The 17,650-nt window shown below is 46.7% G+C and overlaps 1 protein-coding gene across 1 annotated transcript in view; it reads right to left on the reverse strand.

Annotated features, from left to right (window-relative positions):
* Nucleotides 1–7,408: 7,408 nt before the first annotated feature.
* The window catches only part of FOXO1 (forkhead box O1), a 92,971-nt gene continuing 82,729 nt past the window's right edge, over nucleotides 7,409–17,650 (reverse strand). The window contains exons 2-3 of the mRNA XM_081214979.1: nucleotides 11,472–12,827; nucleotides 7,409–10,997 (exon numbers count right to left, since the gene is read on the reverse strand). Coding sequence (XP_081071105.1) covers nucleotides 11,490–12,827 — 1,338 coding nt within the window. The 3' untranslated portion in view covers nucleotides 7,409–10,997; nucleotides 11,472–11,489. The remainder of the gene's footprint in view (nucleotides 10,998–11,471; nucleotides 12,828–17,650) is intronic.

A 17,650-nucleotide genomic window follows, 5' to 3' on the forward strand; every position in this document is an offset into this window, starting at 1 on the left:
CCCCTTCCTCCCATCCCAGATTCCTGAATCCACAGGTCTGAGGAGGAGCCCAGGAATTTGCATTTTTACAAATCTTCCCAAATTATTCTGTTGCCCACAATTGGTAGTTTACACTTTGAGAAACACCGTGTCTTACTTCAGCAAGTTTCCTCGGGGTCTCTAGACATCTTCCCTAGTCTGTGATCCATACAGAGTGGGTTTCCTCTGCTCATTTTAATTCAAAGGGAGGCTGAGGAACTAACTTCAGCAGATGCTAGGTATGGTACATGCAAAATGCTACTAAGATCACAAAACCTTTGGAAGAAACAAACCTTTCCTAATAATCCACCCACTTTCCTTAATTATAGTTTTTCTTCCATAAGTCTTGGAACTGCCCTGGAAAATAACATTGGCTCATTTCTCAGAGAAGCACTCAATTCCAACACTTTTTTTGTGCTGGGCAATGACCAGCCCTACAGCTTTCAAACACTCCGTATTTGGAACACTCACTCTCTGGAATCTAGAAGGTGGCAGGAGGCCTTCCCCTTCCCCACGTGGGCAGGCTCTCTGCAGTGGAAGCCGGCAGCTCCCTTCCCAGGTGGGGATATTTGACACAGAGTCAGGCTTCATCTCAAGACGATTAGGTCAAAACAGCATCTGTGGGATCCAAAGCTGATACAAACTTCTTTTTGCTGTCAAGAATATTAAGAAAGTCTAATCCCAGAGGGAGTATTATTGTCCATAATAAAGACTGAATTTTCATTCATTCAGCTGATATCAGTTTCTCTGACACTCAGATCCAGTAGGGGGGACGATGGCTGGGTTTTGAGCCAACTCTTGGAGCAAAGTAAGGTAACTCAGACTCCAAAAGTATTACACAACTGAATGCCCAAGCCTGGAAACATTCTGAAGCCTTTTTTTAGTTACCCAGAAATGACAAAGGAAATTATTTACTCCAGGAAGGTTTGCAGATTGGTGTGGCTAAGGGATCCAAGAATGCATTTTTCTTACGTCTTCCTCCCTATTCCTACTCCTGCCAGTAACCAAGTGACAAGAGAATTATTGCTAGCCATCTATTTTTTTAATCATGTGATTTTCTTACAAAAGACAAGGACAATTGTTGTTTCCAAAGAAAGGCACATGATAGTTACATGAGATTCCATACAGCTGTTAAATGCCCCCAGCCAGTCCAATCCAGGCTTTTGAAAATTATTCATGCTTTTAATGGAATATCAATTAAGACAAAGAAAAAAAGGAGTCAAAAGGGAACTGGAACATTAAAGATAATACTAATCTAAAATACAGCCCATAGGGCTCTCACAACTGTTGAGATCTCATAAGATACTTAAGAATAAATGAAATTTTCTATTCAGGGTGTGTTTATCACAACTTCACACGTACTTCTAAACAGAATTGCCTAACTTCAGGAAATGTCTCCTTTTTACCAAGTCATTGCTTTGGTACATGTGGTGAATTGAGGTAGGAAAAACTGTTATCTTGTAAAGGAGAATGATTACATTCCTTTCAGAATAACATTGTATTTCAAAAAATATTTGAATATTTCAAATTAATTTCAATATATTATTTTATAATCAGAATGCAAAACCCACCTATTTTGTCTAATTCCTTTCGGTAGGGGAAAAGTGGAGACAATCCAATGACACAACACCAAGGCAAAAATTACAAATGACAGTGTCTTTCTCCGGCCAGGTTCTGTGAAAACAAGTCAGCAACTATCTCAGGGTGACCAGCTGTGCCTGTTTTTTTAAGTGGAGAGGCTAGGACTGTTCCAGGATTGACACAACCTAGCCATTTCTATAGACGTACAACCCTCCGGAGGGTAAGCAGATAAACTGGCATTTCAGTCTTGTTATTGGCAATTTTGGAGGTGGGAACTAAGCAAAGGGGACTGACCCTGGTTCCTGAGCCCAGAGAAGAGGTATACGGAGAGGGAGGACTCAGCAGCCTGTGGGGATGGCTGGCTGGAAGGAAAGCCAATGATCCCATTTCATCACTGGTCACATCCCCTCTCTTGCCTTTGAGCTTTCCTTGGTTGAAGAAAGTGAACAGCAGCTCCAGACTTGTCCAAATACCTTGGGCTTCTTGGTCTGCTTTTAACTTGTTGGAATGTAGGCCGACGCAGACGGGCTCACCCTAGAGGAATGCCTTTGGCTGTGTCCAGTGGCAAGCACTGACCAGTTGCTTTAGCCTCACTGGGAGCCTGGTGATGACCCAAGTCAGTCAGGCTGGGCTCTGAACTTCTCGGCAGGATGGCTAGAGGGCTGCCTAGGGAGGACTATTGAGGATTATTATGATGGAGCCAGAGCTAAACAAAGACACGTGCCTGCATTTGGAAAAGGAGTCCTGAGAACCATCTAGCCCACCTGTGCAAGGAACGACTCTGCTACGAGGGCCTTGAAGGGTAGGAGGAGGCTTTGAGCTGTACCTTGTTGACAAGGAAAGGAGGAGAAAGGCATTCCAGACAAAATCTTCCAGCATGTGAAACAGCTGGAAGCATAAAAGGGAATGGCTGTTGGGCGTGACTGGTACATAGGGTGGAAGAGATGAGAATGCGGAAGAAGGTAGGGAAAGACCTTGTACGCCTTAGATTAACCTATGCTATTCAGACACCGGGCTAACATTCCTTTAGAAGAAAAACCCTCCAGCCAGAGACTGCTTCTTCCAGGGGGGACTCTTGGTATGTCCACTGTGAAGTGAGGGTTCTAGGAAGTAATTAACTGGAAAACAGTCATTTGCTGATAGGTCGAACATATAATTAACCACCCAAACACTTGACAAGAACAGCTAATAATAATTGTGCTGGGCACAATTAGCCCAAGCCTGTCTCGGCCAAACCAGAATGTCTGGTCACCACTATTTTGTGAGCCCTTTCTAATGTGCCAGGCACTGTGATAGGGTCTTAACTCGGGTCATTTGTTTCCCTCGGTAACTCCAGTTGAGCAGGTGTGATTATTTCCATTTGGCAAACCATCACGAGTCCCCAAAGCAGAACTGGCATCCTTTTGTATTCCTTTCCCAGCTCCAGAATCTTCCCCTTCCACCCTCCTGTTCCAAAACACTTCTGTTGGGGAATTCCCTGTCCATCCAGTGGTTAGGACTCCGTACTTTCACTACCGAGGGCCCGGGTTCGATCCCTGGTCGGGGAACTAAGATCCCGAAAGCCATGCGGCATGGCAAATAATAATAATAAATTTTAAAAATTAAAAACCTCTGTCGATGCTTAGGGCATTCAGCTACTCCCTTGTGTACCTTTCCTAGCCACGGACATCTACCTGCAACTTGGTTCCTCCCCCAGATTAAAGGCTTGGGCACTTGGAGTTGAGACTTCCTCTCCACCCCGGCTCTGCTGTCCCTTCTGTTGGCTCTAATTTGCACGCCCCATGCAATCTTCAGGCTTCCTCTTCCCCGACCTCTTCCCCTCTAGGGCCCCATCCTCACTGCCTGTCAATCACCGACGGGCGTGACCACACCCTGGACCTTGAGACCACCTCCTGTTCTCTCCCTCTCTCACTGCCATTCCACCTGTTCTCCTCCGTCATCCAAACTGCCAGTCCTTTAATGCCTTCGTTACACCCGTCAGTGGTGCACTGGTCAATGTTTAACCTGCTCCGTGGAGGCAGCATGGAGCTGCACATGTAACATATGCCTGCATATATGTATATAAGTTTATTACGAATTTACTGATATAAAGAATATGCAGCACACAATCTATAAATAACAAAATATACAAACAGTCTTTACTGTAAACTCTATCAGGCCAATTGATTTTTGGCAAACTCTTTCATCTGTAGCCAACATATGGCGGTGATGGCAATTTAGCCAGGATTTGACAAAGGGACTTGCGTCCCAATCCACTAACTCTTTTCTTAATAAATTTGTTTTCTCAATAAATTTAACGGACATGGGACTTCCCTGGCGGTCCAGTGGTAAGACTCCGCGCTCTCACTGCCGAGGGCCCAGGTTCGATCTCTGGTCGGGAACTAAGATCCCACGAGCTGTGCAGCACGGCCCCCCGCCAAAAAAATACAAACAACTGATATGATTTATTGTTAAGCCATTTCCCACCCTCGTTCAAACTCTATTTATGAAACTGAAACTTTGCTCAGCTTCAGCACCAGCAGTGGGAGCATCCCCATCATAAGATACAACCAGGGCAAATATTTACTTCAAGGGCAGACAAGAGCCACCTGTAGCTCACGAGGACATGATGAGTTTTGAGTATTTACTGCCTTTGTTTTTAAATGTAACTTAGTAAGTTTATCTAAGTTAATTGCAAATAATGGTGCTACCCGAAATCGGCTCACAAAATTCCTGCACACTTAAGCATCAGCTCCTGTGAAATGGGCGATCGGGCTCCAGCACACCACGAGGCCTCCTCATCCTCAGCCTAGCCCTCTCCTCTCCTCATTCCCTATCTTACAAGTTAGCCTATAAAGGCACATGGCGCTGACGTCCTCCATAGCCTCTGGGTGCACATGAGTAGGGTGAGGTCTACAAATGTCTCTCAATTGTCTTAATATAGGTCCACTTGTTCTTGGGAAACAAGTATCTCACCTAGTTTGTATTGGGCACATAATGGGTTTACAACTTACTAAGTGCTTCTAGAGTTACCAAGGAGAGGTTATGGACTCTCCTGGAGTTTGGGTCTGGTAAAATGTCTACCCACTCCCCTGTGTAAACATGGAGGCCTGCAAATGGGAATACAGAAAAACCATGGAAATGAGCCAAGCAGCTCTTCCACTTACCCTGCGGGGAAATGCTGACTGTCCAGAAGCCCCACTAAGGAAACCAATCTCCAAGGCCTACCATTACCTATGCTGACACCAACTCCTAAGTTGAGGCTTTTCCCCTGACAGGGGAAGTCATGTGCAGACATTACCTCATCCTCCAATCCTCACATCAAACCAGTGAGGCACGTAGAAGGTATCCTCAACTTACCTCATCTGTGGGGAAATCACTGCCCACGCATCAGGGAAGCTCACTGCTCTGCAAAGACTCCGAGTGTCCCTGCCAGCAGCACAGACTAAGCCGTGGGCATCTCTGGTTTGTTCTCGAACCAGTTTGCAACCAAAGTGCAAAGCAGACCGTCCTCTATCCCAATTCACCAGAGAGAGAAATCTGTGTTAAAATGGCCCACTGTGAGCTCTGTTCTAAGCAGCTAAGATCACCTCACTGGAGCAGCAATTTTAGTAACGTTACAATCCCCAGAGTGGGTTTGCAGAAACTCCAGCCAGTGGGTTACCATCTTAGGCAATTTTAAGTTTTATGGGCACTCTGAAAGTTGCTTGTCAGGGATTGGAGCTCGTGGAAGGAAATGTGAAGAATGACTAACAAGCCCCCCAAAAGTTGCCCTCTTTCTTCCTGGAGGATGTAAATCTCTACTTTCCACCAGTGGCTGCCAGTGCAAACAAGACTTTCACTTTTCGAAGACATGAACGTGATAAAAGTACTAATGCCAAGAAGTTTCAACTGTGCCTTTGAGTTCATGGGCAGTAGGGTTGAAAACAGTATCCTGCTACCAGTCAAGCTGAGGAAAGTTGGCCTAAGAAAGTTGGCCTCCATCTTGCTTTTTTCTCCTTAACAGGTGAATGCCTTCTCAAGGATGCAGCTTCTCCCTCTCACAGCCATGTTGGCGAAGCCTGGGATCTGCATAGAAAGCCTCCTCTCCCAGCCACCTGCAAAACTAGAAGTTCTCTCTTGAACCTCTAGATGCCCAATGCCACTCTGCAGCTTCCTCTGGTCAAAGGATCCAAAGGCCTGCCCCTCACCTGCAGCTTGTACCTCGGCTGTCTCCATCTCACATCCGGATTACCCACCACCACCCAGGACTACCTGCCTTCCTCATTCTTTCATGCCAGCACAGACCTCCCTTTCCATTCCACACTAACTTCACTCATTTTCCAGTTACTTAAACTGGAAAACATCCTAGAGACCATGTATCCATGTGATCACCAGGGTAATTTTCTACACGAAATAATAAATGAGAATAAGGAAACCTAACATGAACACGCTCTCATTGTAGAGGTCATGGCCCAGCCTGGCTGCAGGCTCATGACCCACGAGGAACACTAACAGATGATACAAGGTTCAACGTCTACGTGACAGTGACTACTGCCAAGACTGCCACTTAGTGCAATACGTCTCTTGGAACAGCCTTCCACCTACCTAACCACACCAACGGGTGTAAGTTTAACCAGCACCATCATTGTTACAGTAGGTCAGCCCCAACGTGGAGAAACAATAGCCAAGGCAAAGTCCTTCAGTGTGGCAGGTCCACAGGTCAAGAAACAGTCCGTCAGTCTCTGGTCACAGCAGGGGCCTAGATACTTTCCGAGGAAGGAAGTTTCTCCCTCCACGTTAACCATCAAGCTCCAACCATGGGATCTGTCGCCTCCCACTGTGTTGCTTCCTCTCATCAACTGATGTTAAAACGTGGGAACTGGTCTTAATGAATGACACCAGGTGCGTGATTTTAGGTATATGTACAGAGGATTTTGAAAGGAGCCTGCTGGTTTGAGTTCTGGTGGTGCAATCAAGGCGTTTTCCTGCATTTGGACTAGATCACTTTTCAAAGTCATCTATGCACAAGACCCAGGTCTGGGGGTAGATGCTTTTATCTGTTCCACACTCTGGGCTTCTGACTATCGTGTCTTTTAAAGCAAGGGTTCCATTGCTGAAAGGAAGGAAGGAAAAAACGAAAAACAAAAACCCTGGAAGCTGGACTGATCTTCCAGTGTCTAAACAGACAAACATTAGAATGACCTATTTCCCTTTTCCTACTCCAACTCATCTGGACGTTCCCTTGCCTAGCAAAAGAGTCAGAAGCATGGAGAGACGGGACTTAATCCTGGTTTTAATCCTGGATTTAACCATCATTAATCTAATCCCAGCTCATTCCTCGGGCATTTTCTGAAAAAAAAGCGAACAAAGAAACCTCCATCTGCAGACACTGAGTGGAAGGCACAGCGCGCCCTTCATGTGGCCTTGGGAAGCCACTGCTCCCACCACACCACCCACGCCTGCTCGCTGACCTCCTAGCCAGGGCCCTCCCCAGCCTGCCCTTCAGGTGTTTCTACCTTCAGCTCCACCTATTCCAACACGAGATCTCATATGCCTGGTCATTTCTGCGGCAGACGTAGTGTCAGACGCTCCACGGATGAAGTGCTCCAGGGTGGTTTGTTACCAGGGAGTCTACTTGCTCTTCAATTCTTGGGGACTATAGTGTGGTCCCAGAGGGACTGTTTCCACCACCCCCCAAAGAAATACCAGATTTGAATAAACCATGGCACTGTGGGCTGACAAGGTTTTAACTCACGTGAGAGCGAAACATGAAAAAACAGAAAAACAACCCCCCCCATAAACCTAATAAAGAGCTTATTCTGCACAACTAGAAAAGAATGACACCAAACCATTTAAACATAATTTATGTACATTTATGGCTTTATACAGTAACAGCAAAGATTGTTCTTGTGTAAGTACATCAGCATCATCAGGCACTTCTCAGAGAGTATGGGAACGGGAACGTGGAACCTGGTACTAAACTCGAGTAGCGAAATGTGGGCGGGAGTGACTGCGTCCCGACGGGATGGACGTGGCCGCACCTGGCCACGCCGCCAGGCTGTCAGCCCCCCGCCCCCGTCAGGGAGGAGGCCAAGAGTAATGCTAGGCTGTTCTGTTTGCATAAACCACACTGCAACTTTTACTGAATGGTTACTCCCAAACTAAAACCACAAGAGAAACTTCTTGTTTAAAAGTCAGTTATAAATTAAGAACTCTTAGGAGCTGAATGTAAGAATTTCCAGTTGGGGGTTGGGGAATGGTGGGTGGGAGGGGAGGACTGGTAACATATATCCAGCAGCTGAACGAGTCCAAATCGCATATTTTGGGGGAACTGTTTCCATTTTAAGTGTCTTTCTCCTCTTTTGGGGATGTTTCACTGATTTACTGCTCACTGGGGTACAACATTTGCTAATTAATTTAGACTTTGTCAGTTTGTCAAAGCAGAACTTTCCAAGTAACACATCTATGACCTAAATATATTCCATACGTCTATATTACGGAAACAATACTTTATATTTAAAATATCTGAATAGCTCTATAATACAATATGCTTTTAATAACAGTACAAACCAGAGGAAATAAATCAAACAAGGCTGCATAGGTGATATCATTTGCACATTTCACAAAGCAATCATGTACAATAACTGATATACTCATTACTCCAGAAAGTCAGTATTCTTACAGAAAAAGAATTACTAGAGGTCACATAATGTTTGTTTTCAAAATAGACAAGGTGCCTTTCACTGGACTTCACTGTACCCCGGAGAGCTACCCAGGATTCCTGTTAGAATTTCAACACAAAGAAAAATTTGAAGGAAAAAAAAAAGATATTTACACAGACTCAAGAGGAAGCAACATCTTTTTAAAAGTCACTCTACGAAGTAGTAAGATTTTAACAGTGATTTGTAGCTACGGTTGCCTCTTCAATGAAGAAGGCGGTGGGGAGTCTCACCGTGTGATGCCTGGGAGGCGGGGAGTGGTGGCAGGTGGACCCAGAGGGGAACACGAGTACTCTGGCTCCAGCGAGCTCTAGCACGCGTGCAGGAGGCACTGCTCAGAAGAACTAGGCTTTCTATGACCAGACTTACTTTGGAGTGGCCAACAATGAAGATGGCCAGAGAGGCGGCTGTTTAGTGAATCTTCAGAAGCACAGAAGTCACTGTGGGAGCTTACAGTAGAGCCTGTCTCCTGGAGGAGAGCGCCATCAGCACACCTGTGTTCTTGTTAAACACGGAGGAAAAACCAAGCCAACAGAGACGCAACTCACAGGCAAGACACAGCAAGTGTGAAGTGGGCTGGGTTCACAGAAATCAGAGCCTTCTCAAGAAGGCCAGAGGAACGTTTTTGTGCACCTGTTCCTTTTATTGTGTGGATTCTGGGCGTTCCACATGACTTGAACACACCGATGGATTAAATGGCACGCAAAGCCAATTAACTTGGTCTATCAGTACAGGTAATTGGAAAATATCAGTATTACAACATAATGATCAGAATTATAATTGGGGTTGCTAAAGGCAGAAGAAACTCTCCAATTCTTAACTTACGCTAAGGCTTTTTAAAATAAATTAAAATATACCACTTACAGCTGGTTTGCTGGTTTTCAAATTCATTGCCCCAATTTTTTTTTTTTTTTTTTGGTGCGGTACGTGGGGCTCTCACTGCTGTGGCCTCTCCCGCTGCAGAGCACAGGCTCCGGACGCGCAGGCCCAGCGGCCATGGCTCACGGGCCCAGCCGCTCTGCGGCATGTGGGATCCTCCTGGACCAGGACAGGAACCCGCGTCCCCTGCATCGGCAGGCGGACTCTCAACCACTGCGCCACCAGGGAAGCCCCATTGCCCCAATTTTTAAACAAGTTCTATTCCATTTGGTAGCCATCTGCACTCATGAACACAAAACATTATAAAAATCACTCAAGTGCCACTTAAAAATTCCCCGCTCCGACTCAGCCTTCCACAGTATGCCAAGTAGCCCAAGGACAGAGGGAAAGAGGGATGAAGCATGAGTGTGGACCTAATTCTTCAAGGCAGAGCTGCAAAACCAACCTCCACCTAGACCAGGAAGAGCACAGTATTAACGAGGGAAAACTTTTGCTGAAGCTCAGCTCAAAAAGGTTAAGTTGATCAAACCCCCAGCTTGAGAAAGGAGCACTGTTTTAGATGTGGATCTCCCCTTCTGATCTACAAATATTACGAGGCCCCCCGCCAGGAGTATTGGAAACAAAGAGAATACAGGCATCCATCAGAAGAGTCGATGCTGGGTGCTATGCTTAATTCACAGGATAGTAGAAGCGGATGGAATTTTTAAAAAACACATACATAAAAACATATCAAGTTCTCCTAAACGTGAAACACAAAATGTTCATAACTATACAGCACTCTCCTGCCAAGATAGGGCCAGAAATGTTGAGTGTGCAAGTACTAATTACAATGATTGTAAGATTAGTCAGAAACATCACCAAGTAGCATCCCAAAGTGTACAAACCAGTTAAGCACGTATAAAATTAGTACTAATCCAGTTAGATATACAAAATGAAAATTACGGATGCTGCTTCAAATATCTGGGATTCCACAAATTTACAAGCAGACTATGTAACAAAGTAGACTCTAGTTTTAAGAAAACATTACAGTTCAATATCTATTCCAAAAATGATCTCAAGTCCCAACAATAACATCAAAAATCATTCATCTGGAAATTAGAACCATTTAAGTGTTTGTACAAATTTGCAAATAACAAAATAAACAAACAAACAAAACAAACAAAAAAAAATAGAAAAGACTTGTACAAGGCTGGCGTTTAACCTATTTTCTATTCTTTTTTTTTTTCCAAAAGAGTTTTGATAAGTCCATTAATCCAGCAGATGGACAACAGGCTATTGGTTCTCCTGTGAATTATGTGGCAATGTGAACAGGTCCAGAGCTGTTCAAGGAGGTGCAGAATGGAGAGCTTGGTTCTTTGTCATTCATCAGTTCAGCAGAATACAGGTCGTACAAACAGAAGTTTAACTTATCAAGGACATGAGACCATCACAGTATTACAAAAAGAGTAGAAACTTTCCTTGGACCAAATGAATATTTAAAAAAACAAAAATGCACACAAATACAACTCTGTAGCTACGGCTTATATACAAAAACTTGAAAGCACACCAGGATCCAAAAGTCTTTTCTGCAATTTTATGGTGTAGTGAGTTTGGCACTTCATTGTAATGAAATTTCCAATGGCACAGTCCTTATCTACAGCAGCACGTAACCTGCAAACATCGGGCAAACATCCTGTACAGGAAAAGTGTCTTCGCTGCCAAGTCTGACGAAAGGAAAAAAGAAACACTTTTTTTCTTTTTTTTTAAATCAAGAAAACGAAAAGGTAGGGTGAAGGACATCTTTGGACTGCTTCTCTCAGTTCCTGCTGTCAGACAATCTGAAGTACTTTTAAGTGTAGCCTAGGAAAGAAAACACATACACACACACACTCATTGAATGTACAGCCAAATTAAAATCAACTCAACTCAACATATTAGGGTGACAGACAAACTGCAGGGGGGCTGGACTTTCTCAAACAGCTCTGAAATCACTCAGTGGGAGAAAATTCCACTTCAAAAAACCCTTCAGCGTTTGATTTGTATCAAATGCATTCACTTATTGAAGAGTTACTAAAGATGCAGCCATCTAGTCTAACTGTCGAAAGAAACTCTCTAAAGCAGTTAGAGGAAAAGTTTCCTTATGTTTAAGCTCCAGAGGAAAATTTATAAGCTGCAAAAGGGGTGGAGGATGAATGATAAAAGATGCCTCTCGGCAAGGGGCGGCCAGCTGCCATCCAAAACTCCCCGACCATGGAAGATACAAGGCAAGGTACTGGGTTTCCTCTCTTTTAAGTCCTGTTTTCAGAAGGCCTTTTGATATCAGGGTGCTCTTACCTGCTCACTCGCTCGCTCTCAGCCTGACACCCAGCTGTGTGTCGTCGTCTTGACACTGTGTGGGAAGCTTTGGTTGGGCAACACATTGTCAAAGTTAAAATCCAACGTATCTCCATCCATGAGGTCGTTCCGGATGATGGACTCCATGTCACAGTCCAAGCGCTCGATAAACATGCCGTCCAAGTCACTGGGGAGCTTCTCCTGGTGGAGAATGCCCATCCTGCCGTAGCCGTTGCAGCTGCTCACGGAGGAGTAGCCCCCCAGGGCATTCATCTGCATGGGGTGGGGCAGAGGCACTTGTAAAGCTGTCTTCACTGGGGCCAAGCGGCTCAGACCAGAGGTGTGGGGCATGGTGCTCACCGCGTGGGGCAAGGCACGCCCATTAACCGCAGACGTCGACTGAGCGTGTCCAGGGTGGGTGTGGGAGCTGGGGTTCATCATTTTGCTATGAGATGCCTGGCTGCCATAGGCTGGCATGACCGAATTAGGGCCCATCAACACATTCTGGCCAAGGACTCGGCTGCTGGGTTGAGCCACCCCAGGGTCAACTGGTGTCAGAATGTCATTGTGGGGAGGAGAGTCGGAAGTAAGTAACTCCTTCAAGAGTCCCGGTGCACAGTTATACTGACTCATGCCTCCATAACTCGATTTGCTGTCCTGAAGCGTTTGCATAGGCATCTGGGGCAAAGGGCTCATGCTGGACTGGCCGTACGTGTATTTTTGGTAGTTTGGACTGGGTGAATTCAGACTGGTGTTTGGCGGCGCAAACGAGTAGCATGGTGTCTGCTGCATCATGGTGCCCGGCGAAGACTGGGTTGAAACAGTTAATGACGTTGGTGATGAGAGAAGGTTGAGATTATCCAAAAGGTTTTCCATGTTCTCAGGACTGCTGATCTCAGACAGACTGGGCAGAGTGGAGGCCATCTTTGCAGCCGACGGCGGGTACACCAGAGAGTGCACGTCCCCGTCCCCGAGGTCGTCCTGCTCGGTCATGATGGGAGAAAGCCTCCCACTGATAGTACTAGCATTCGAGCTAGTTCGAGGGCGAAATGTACTCCAGTTATCAAAGTCGTCATTGCTGTGAGAGCCAGGGCTTGCAGGCCACTTAGAAAACTGAGAGCCTGGGCTGTCCCCGGCACCCTCCTGGCCAGATTGGAGGGATGCTTTTTTCTTGGCAGCTCGGCCTCGGCTCTTAGCAAATTTACTGTTGTTGTCCATGGAGGCGGCTCTTCTCCTGGGGGATTTCCCACTCTTGCCTCCCTCTGGATTAAGCATCCACCAGGAGCTTTTTCCAGTTCCTTCATTCTGCACTCGAATAAACTTGCTGTGTAGGGACAGATTATGGCGAATTGAATTCTGTAAAGCAAAGCACCATGTTAGAAATACAATACTCCTCCAATTGGAAAACCCACTATTCAATACAGACACGTATCACATGGAAGACGAGTCAAGTTTTGAAAGAGTTTACGGTATAGATTTCAAACTGTACAGTCACTACGTGAGAGCTCAAATCAGTAAAGGGAAAACAGTATCGTATCTTAAAAACAGTATCTGTGTCTTAATTTAACCAGGGAACAAAGTTAAATGAGCATTATTATAAACACCTTCTTTTATATAGCTCTATTTTGCAGGGAAATTACAGGAACTGGTTTTAAAACCACTTGGATTTGCTACGCAAGTAGCACTCCACAACAAAGTGCTATCGAACCCCTTTCCACTCCATCACGCCTAGAACTACTGCAAATTCTCTTCGGATGGCACATTTGCCACTTACACGGACACACGGCGAGACTGACAGCATCTGGAGAGCCTCTGGGACGCGTGGACAAGGAAAAGGGGGCTCCCGAGGAGGAGGGAGCTTCTCTGATAGATTTTTTTGCCCCAGCACAGGACAGGGCACGCAGGAGGCTCCATCATCAGGGCCCTGATCCCAAGTCCAGGGACGGGGACCTGGAGCAGGGCTGTGTGTGCTATGTGGCCCCCAGACTTCCCTGGCTTCCTCTGCCGACTGAATGCAAGGCTCAGCCGACCGAGCCCCCCGAACTGCTGCGGCCCCCCTCCCTGACCACGGAAAGGCTCAGGCTGGATTTGTGGTCGCCCGGGATGCAGCCACGACACCCACACCCTCACGCCATCGCCGTGGGACGCAGATGCTTGAGTGCCAATCACTGTGCCAGAACAAAGCCTTGGCACACAGCAGGGCAGGCCAGGGCTCAACACAGACTATGAGTTCACAATTTTCCTCATTAGAAGGAGGCAGAAAACAAAGGAAAAAAAAATCTCACTTTCTAAAAGGAGATGCAGAAGTCAGAGTGAGGCTGGACAGTCACGGCTGAGAAATCCACATTTCAGAACGCCCTCTGACCCTCTGTACTACACTCCACCCAAGGATTGCAACACAGCGGCTATGTGACGAGCCCTTCTGCCAGGCCCAGGCGAGTGTGGGTCAGCCATGGCCCTGAATGGGACTTCCAGGCTGGACGCTGGGCAGGTATGTAAGTGGATGGCAGTGAGGGTTTTCTTCTGTTGCCAAGATTCTCCTCTTCCTTCTCACCTACAGATCTATCCCCAGCTCAAGACCGGCTATGAGGACTTTGTGGACATACAAGAACCCTCTAAAAGAGGCCGAGCACTGCAATTCCCCAATGAAATACATCCCCATAAGATTCCCCAGACCCTATGGGAAGGTTTTACTTACACGCACGCACGCGCGCTCGCACACACACACACACACACACACACACACACACACACACACACACACACACACACACACACACACACACACACACACACACACACACACACACACTGTGTGCTCCCAATATTCCATCATGACTATTTTGTTCTTTGAACACAACAGCAACACAGATAAGCGACGATGAAATCTCTGGAGGAAAGGAAGCTTGACTCCTGTCCCTGTCACATTTAGTAACTGATAAAGGGGGAAGATCTTCCTAGATAGTGGCTTCCTGGCTGTCTGCACTGCCTGGGGGAGGAGGTAGCACAGCTCTATGATTCACATAATTAGATCAGATCATTTGCAACTGCAATTGGGGGACATTTTTTTAATCTTATTTTTGCCTGGAAGTCATTCCTTTCTCTCTTTTTTTTTTTGGCTGTGTTGGGTCTTCGTTGCTGCGCATGGGCTTTCTCTAGTTGCGGTGAGCGGGGGCTACTCTTCGTTGCGGTGCACGGGCCTCTCAATGTGATGGCTTCTCTTGTTGCGGAGCATGGGCTCTAGGTGCGCGGGCTTCAGTAGTTGTGGCTCGTGGGCTCTAGAGCGCAGGCTCAGTAGTTGTGGCTCACGGGCTCAGTAGTTGTGGCTCGCGGACTCTAGAGCGCAGGCTCAGTAGTTGTGGCATGCAGGCTTCAGTAGTTATGGCACATGGGCTCAGTAGTTGTGGCTCGCGGGCTCTAGAGCACAGGCTCAGCAGTTGTGGCTCACGGGCTTAGTTGCTCCGCGGCATGTGGGCTCTTCCCAGACCAGGGCTCGAACCCGTGTCCCTGGCATTGGCAGGCAGATTCTTAACCACTGCGCCACCAGGGAAGTCCCTGGGGGACATTTCTAACAAGACTGCAGAATCTGTCATGATGAAATCTTGAAAAAGTTCAGGAAGCATTCACTAGCTCGGATGGGACATACGCTGACTTACCACTTAGATTTACCAAAAAAAAAAAAAAAAAGGGGGGGGGGTGGGGGGAGTGGATGTAGAACAATCCCTTACTTATCAAAACATTATGCTACATATTTTCCTAAGAGGACATTTCAGGTCGCTCTTTGAGCAACAGAGCTGTCTCCTAACTTTGCCAACAATTAAAAAATTTTTTTCCGAACAGGAAAAGGTTTGCTGCGCAGGGCTTGTTACATAAATTCCTGTTTTTCACACAGCCGGCAGGACATTAAAGAAGCTATGATTTCCAATGGGGGATATCGGAGTGGAGTGTTGAAGAGGTAAAGCTTGTAAAAATACGTGTCGCTATTAATGATGTTATGTCTGCAAATCTCTGCCGGATGCGGTGGACACAGCCGAGGCGGGGAAAGTGTGGCTCCCCGTGACCTGCGCGGAGAGCCACACGCGGACAGCAGTGCTCTGAGCTGTTCAGTTCTTCGACCAACGAATAAATATCACGTGAGGAGAGAGGTAGGGTGAGAGGACAGGAGACTCGTGCACTGCAAACCACATACCTAAATCCCGAGGTTCTGCATGAGACCATCAGAGAAAAAGACCACTCAGCAACTTTCTCCTCCACTAGCCGTAGTCTCTGCAGTCCGGGCCTGCCGCTGGTGCCGGGCTGCCTCTCCTCTGCACACGCCCCTCGGCTGCCTGTCCCTCGACTCTCCCTTGCCTCCTGCGTGCCTGGCCACCCAGAGCAGGGCAGCGAGTTCTTGGGAAGCCTGACCCAATGGAAGTCCGTGGATCGTGCTGGGGGCAGGGGCAGCCTGCACCCGGTGTGCCCTGGCTTGCTCAACCTGCTCTGCCAGCTGTTTCGAACGCTCGGGTGTTCATTTTGTGCACTCTACAGACCGGATTCCAAGCTTCTTAAAGGGCAAGGGGCTGGAGTGTGTTTTTATCTCCTAATCTCAAAGCCCCTAACAGATGCTCTACACACACGATACATTCAATGAACGTTTGCTGACGGACATCCCAAAAACATCACAGGGAAGGTGTAATGCCTTCCACATCTTTTCTCTATCCATTCGTGTACCAATTCATGCCAAGCAACTTTTATTGGGACTGATTTATGCTGGGTGCAGTGAAGGACGTCAGAAGGAATTAGTCACAGAGTCTGCCCTCCGGGTGTTTTATGATCTACCTGGGAAAGGAACAAGTCCACCTAAATGGCCTCTCAGGACAAAAAAATGATGTACAAAGGACTGTCCAGGAGCCTCGACTTTTTCCTGCCAAAGGTCACCCCACCCCCAACTTCTGTCTCAGCCCAAGTGTCCCTTCCTTCCGGAAGCATTTCCTGAGAAGCCCATCCCAGCCTGCAGCTAACCCAGGACCTGATTTACTCACCACAATCATGACTCTGCTATGTCTGGCTCCCCACTACCCTGTGAGCTGCATGAGCTCGGGGACCTGGGCTGTCCTCTTGTGCGCTGTATCCTCGCAGCTCCATCACCAAGTAGACGCTCAAGTATCTGTTGAATGGATGAATAGGTCCTACATGTACGGGGTTGTCGTGAAGATTAAATGAGACAACAGATGTCCTTACCTCAATCGGTATCGCCCGCTGTTATTATTAAGATAATGGCACCTATAAGATAACATGTCCGTGTTTTAGAGACTCACCCATATGACAAACATTGGTCTCCTTTCTTTATAATCGTACCTTGTACTGTTCCCACTAAGACGAGGCTTTTACATGTTAGTTACTGGGAAAATAGACCAGTTTTGCGGTAGTAGTTAAGATATTTTCTCTCTGCACTAGATAGTGCCTGCTGTGGGCAGGTGTTAATGAAGGAATTTAGATACTACTACGCGCTTGCTGGGCGCGTTCTCAGAATCCTCAAGGTGGCTGCCAGAGCCTTGTGTGCGGGCTCCGTGCTCTGAGTTCAGCTGGTGTGTGACGGGGAAGCAGCGGCAGGTGTTAGAGCAGGGCCACTGCCAAGGCCACAGGCTGGTGTGTCTCCTTGGGGGACGGTTGTGACTGAGCTCTGCGGGCCCACAGCCCTCCTGGCTGCAAGAAGCCACGCTCCAAGGCTGGGCCCCAGAGACCCTGAAGACACAGGGCAGGAACTGCCCCTTCCCTGGACGCACTTAGCCTGGATGTCTAAAGCAATAATCGGACAGCCGTCGACGTGCAAGAAGAAATCTTTACACTTTTCACCTACTTTACATTTTTATCTCATTTTTTAAAATGAGCATGGAGAAGTTGATTTGAGAACTAAGTTCCGTTTCTCCATTCTTTAGCCATTGAATAAAGTTTGTCTGTTCCAGCCTCAAAAAAAATTAAGTAAATAAAAATGAGCAAATGCATTATACAATATATACAATATGTTGGTACAGTGTAAGTGAATAAATGTACCATCAAAAAGGGTGTGATTTTTACAAAAACATTTAGAGAGCACTAGTCTATTACAGTAAACTTCCAGGCTACTAGAAGCCCCAACAAAGAAAACCAAGGGAGCAGAACTAGACCTCTGTCAAGTCTAACAAACTCTTTGGTCCCCC

The sequence above is a fragment of the Mesoplodon bidens genome, assembly GCF_964165515.1.
Source record: "Mesoplodon bidens genome assembly, chromosome: 17".
In the NCBI taxonomy this organism is placed as follows: domain Eukaryota; kingdom Metazoa; phylum Chordata; class Mammalia; order Artiodactyla; family Ziphiidae; genus Mesoplodon; species Mesoplodon bidens.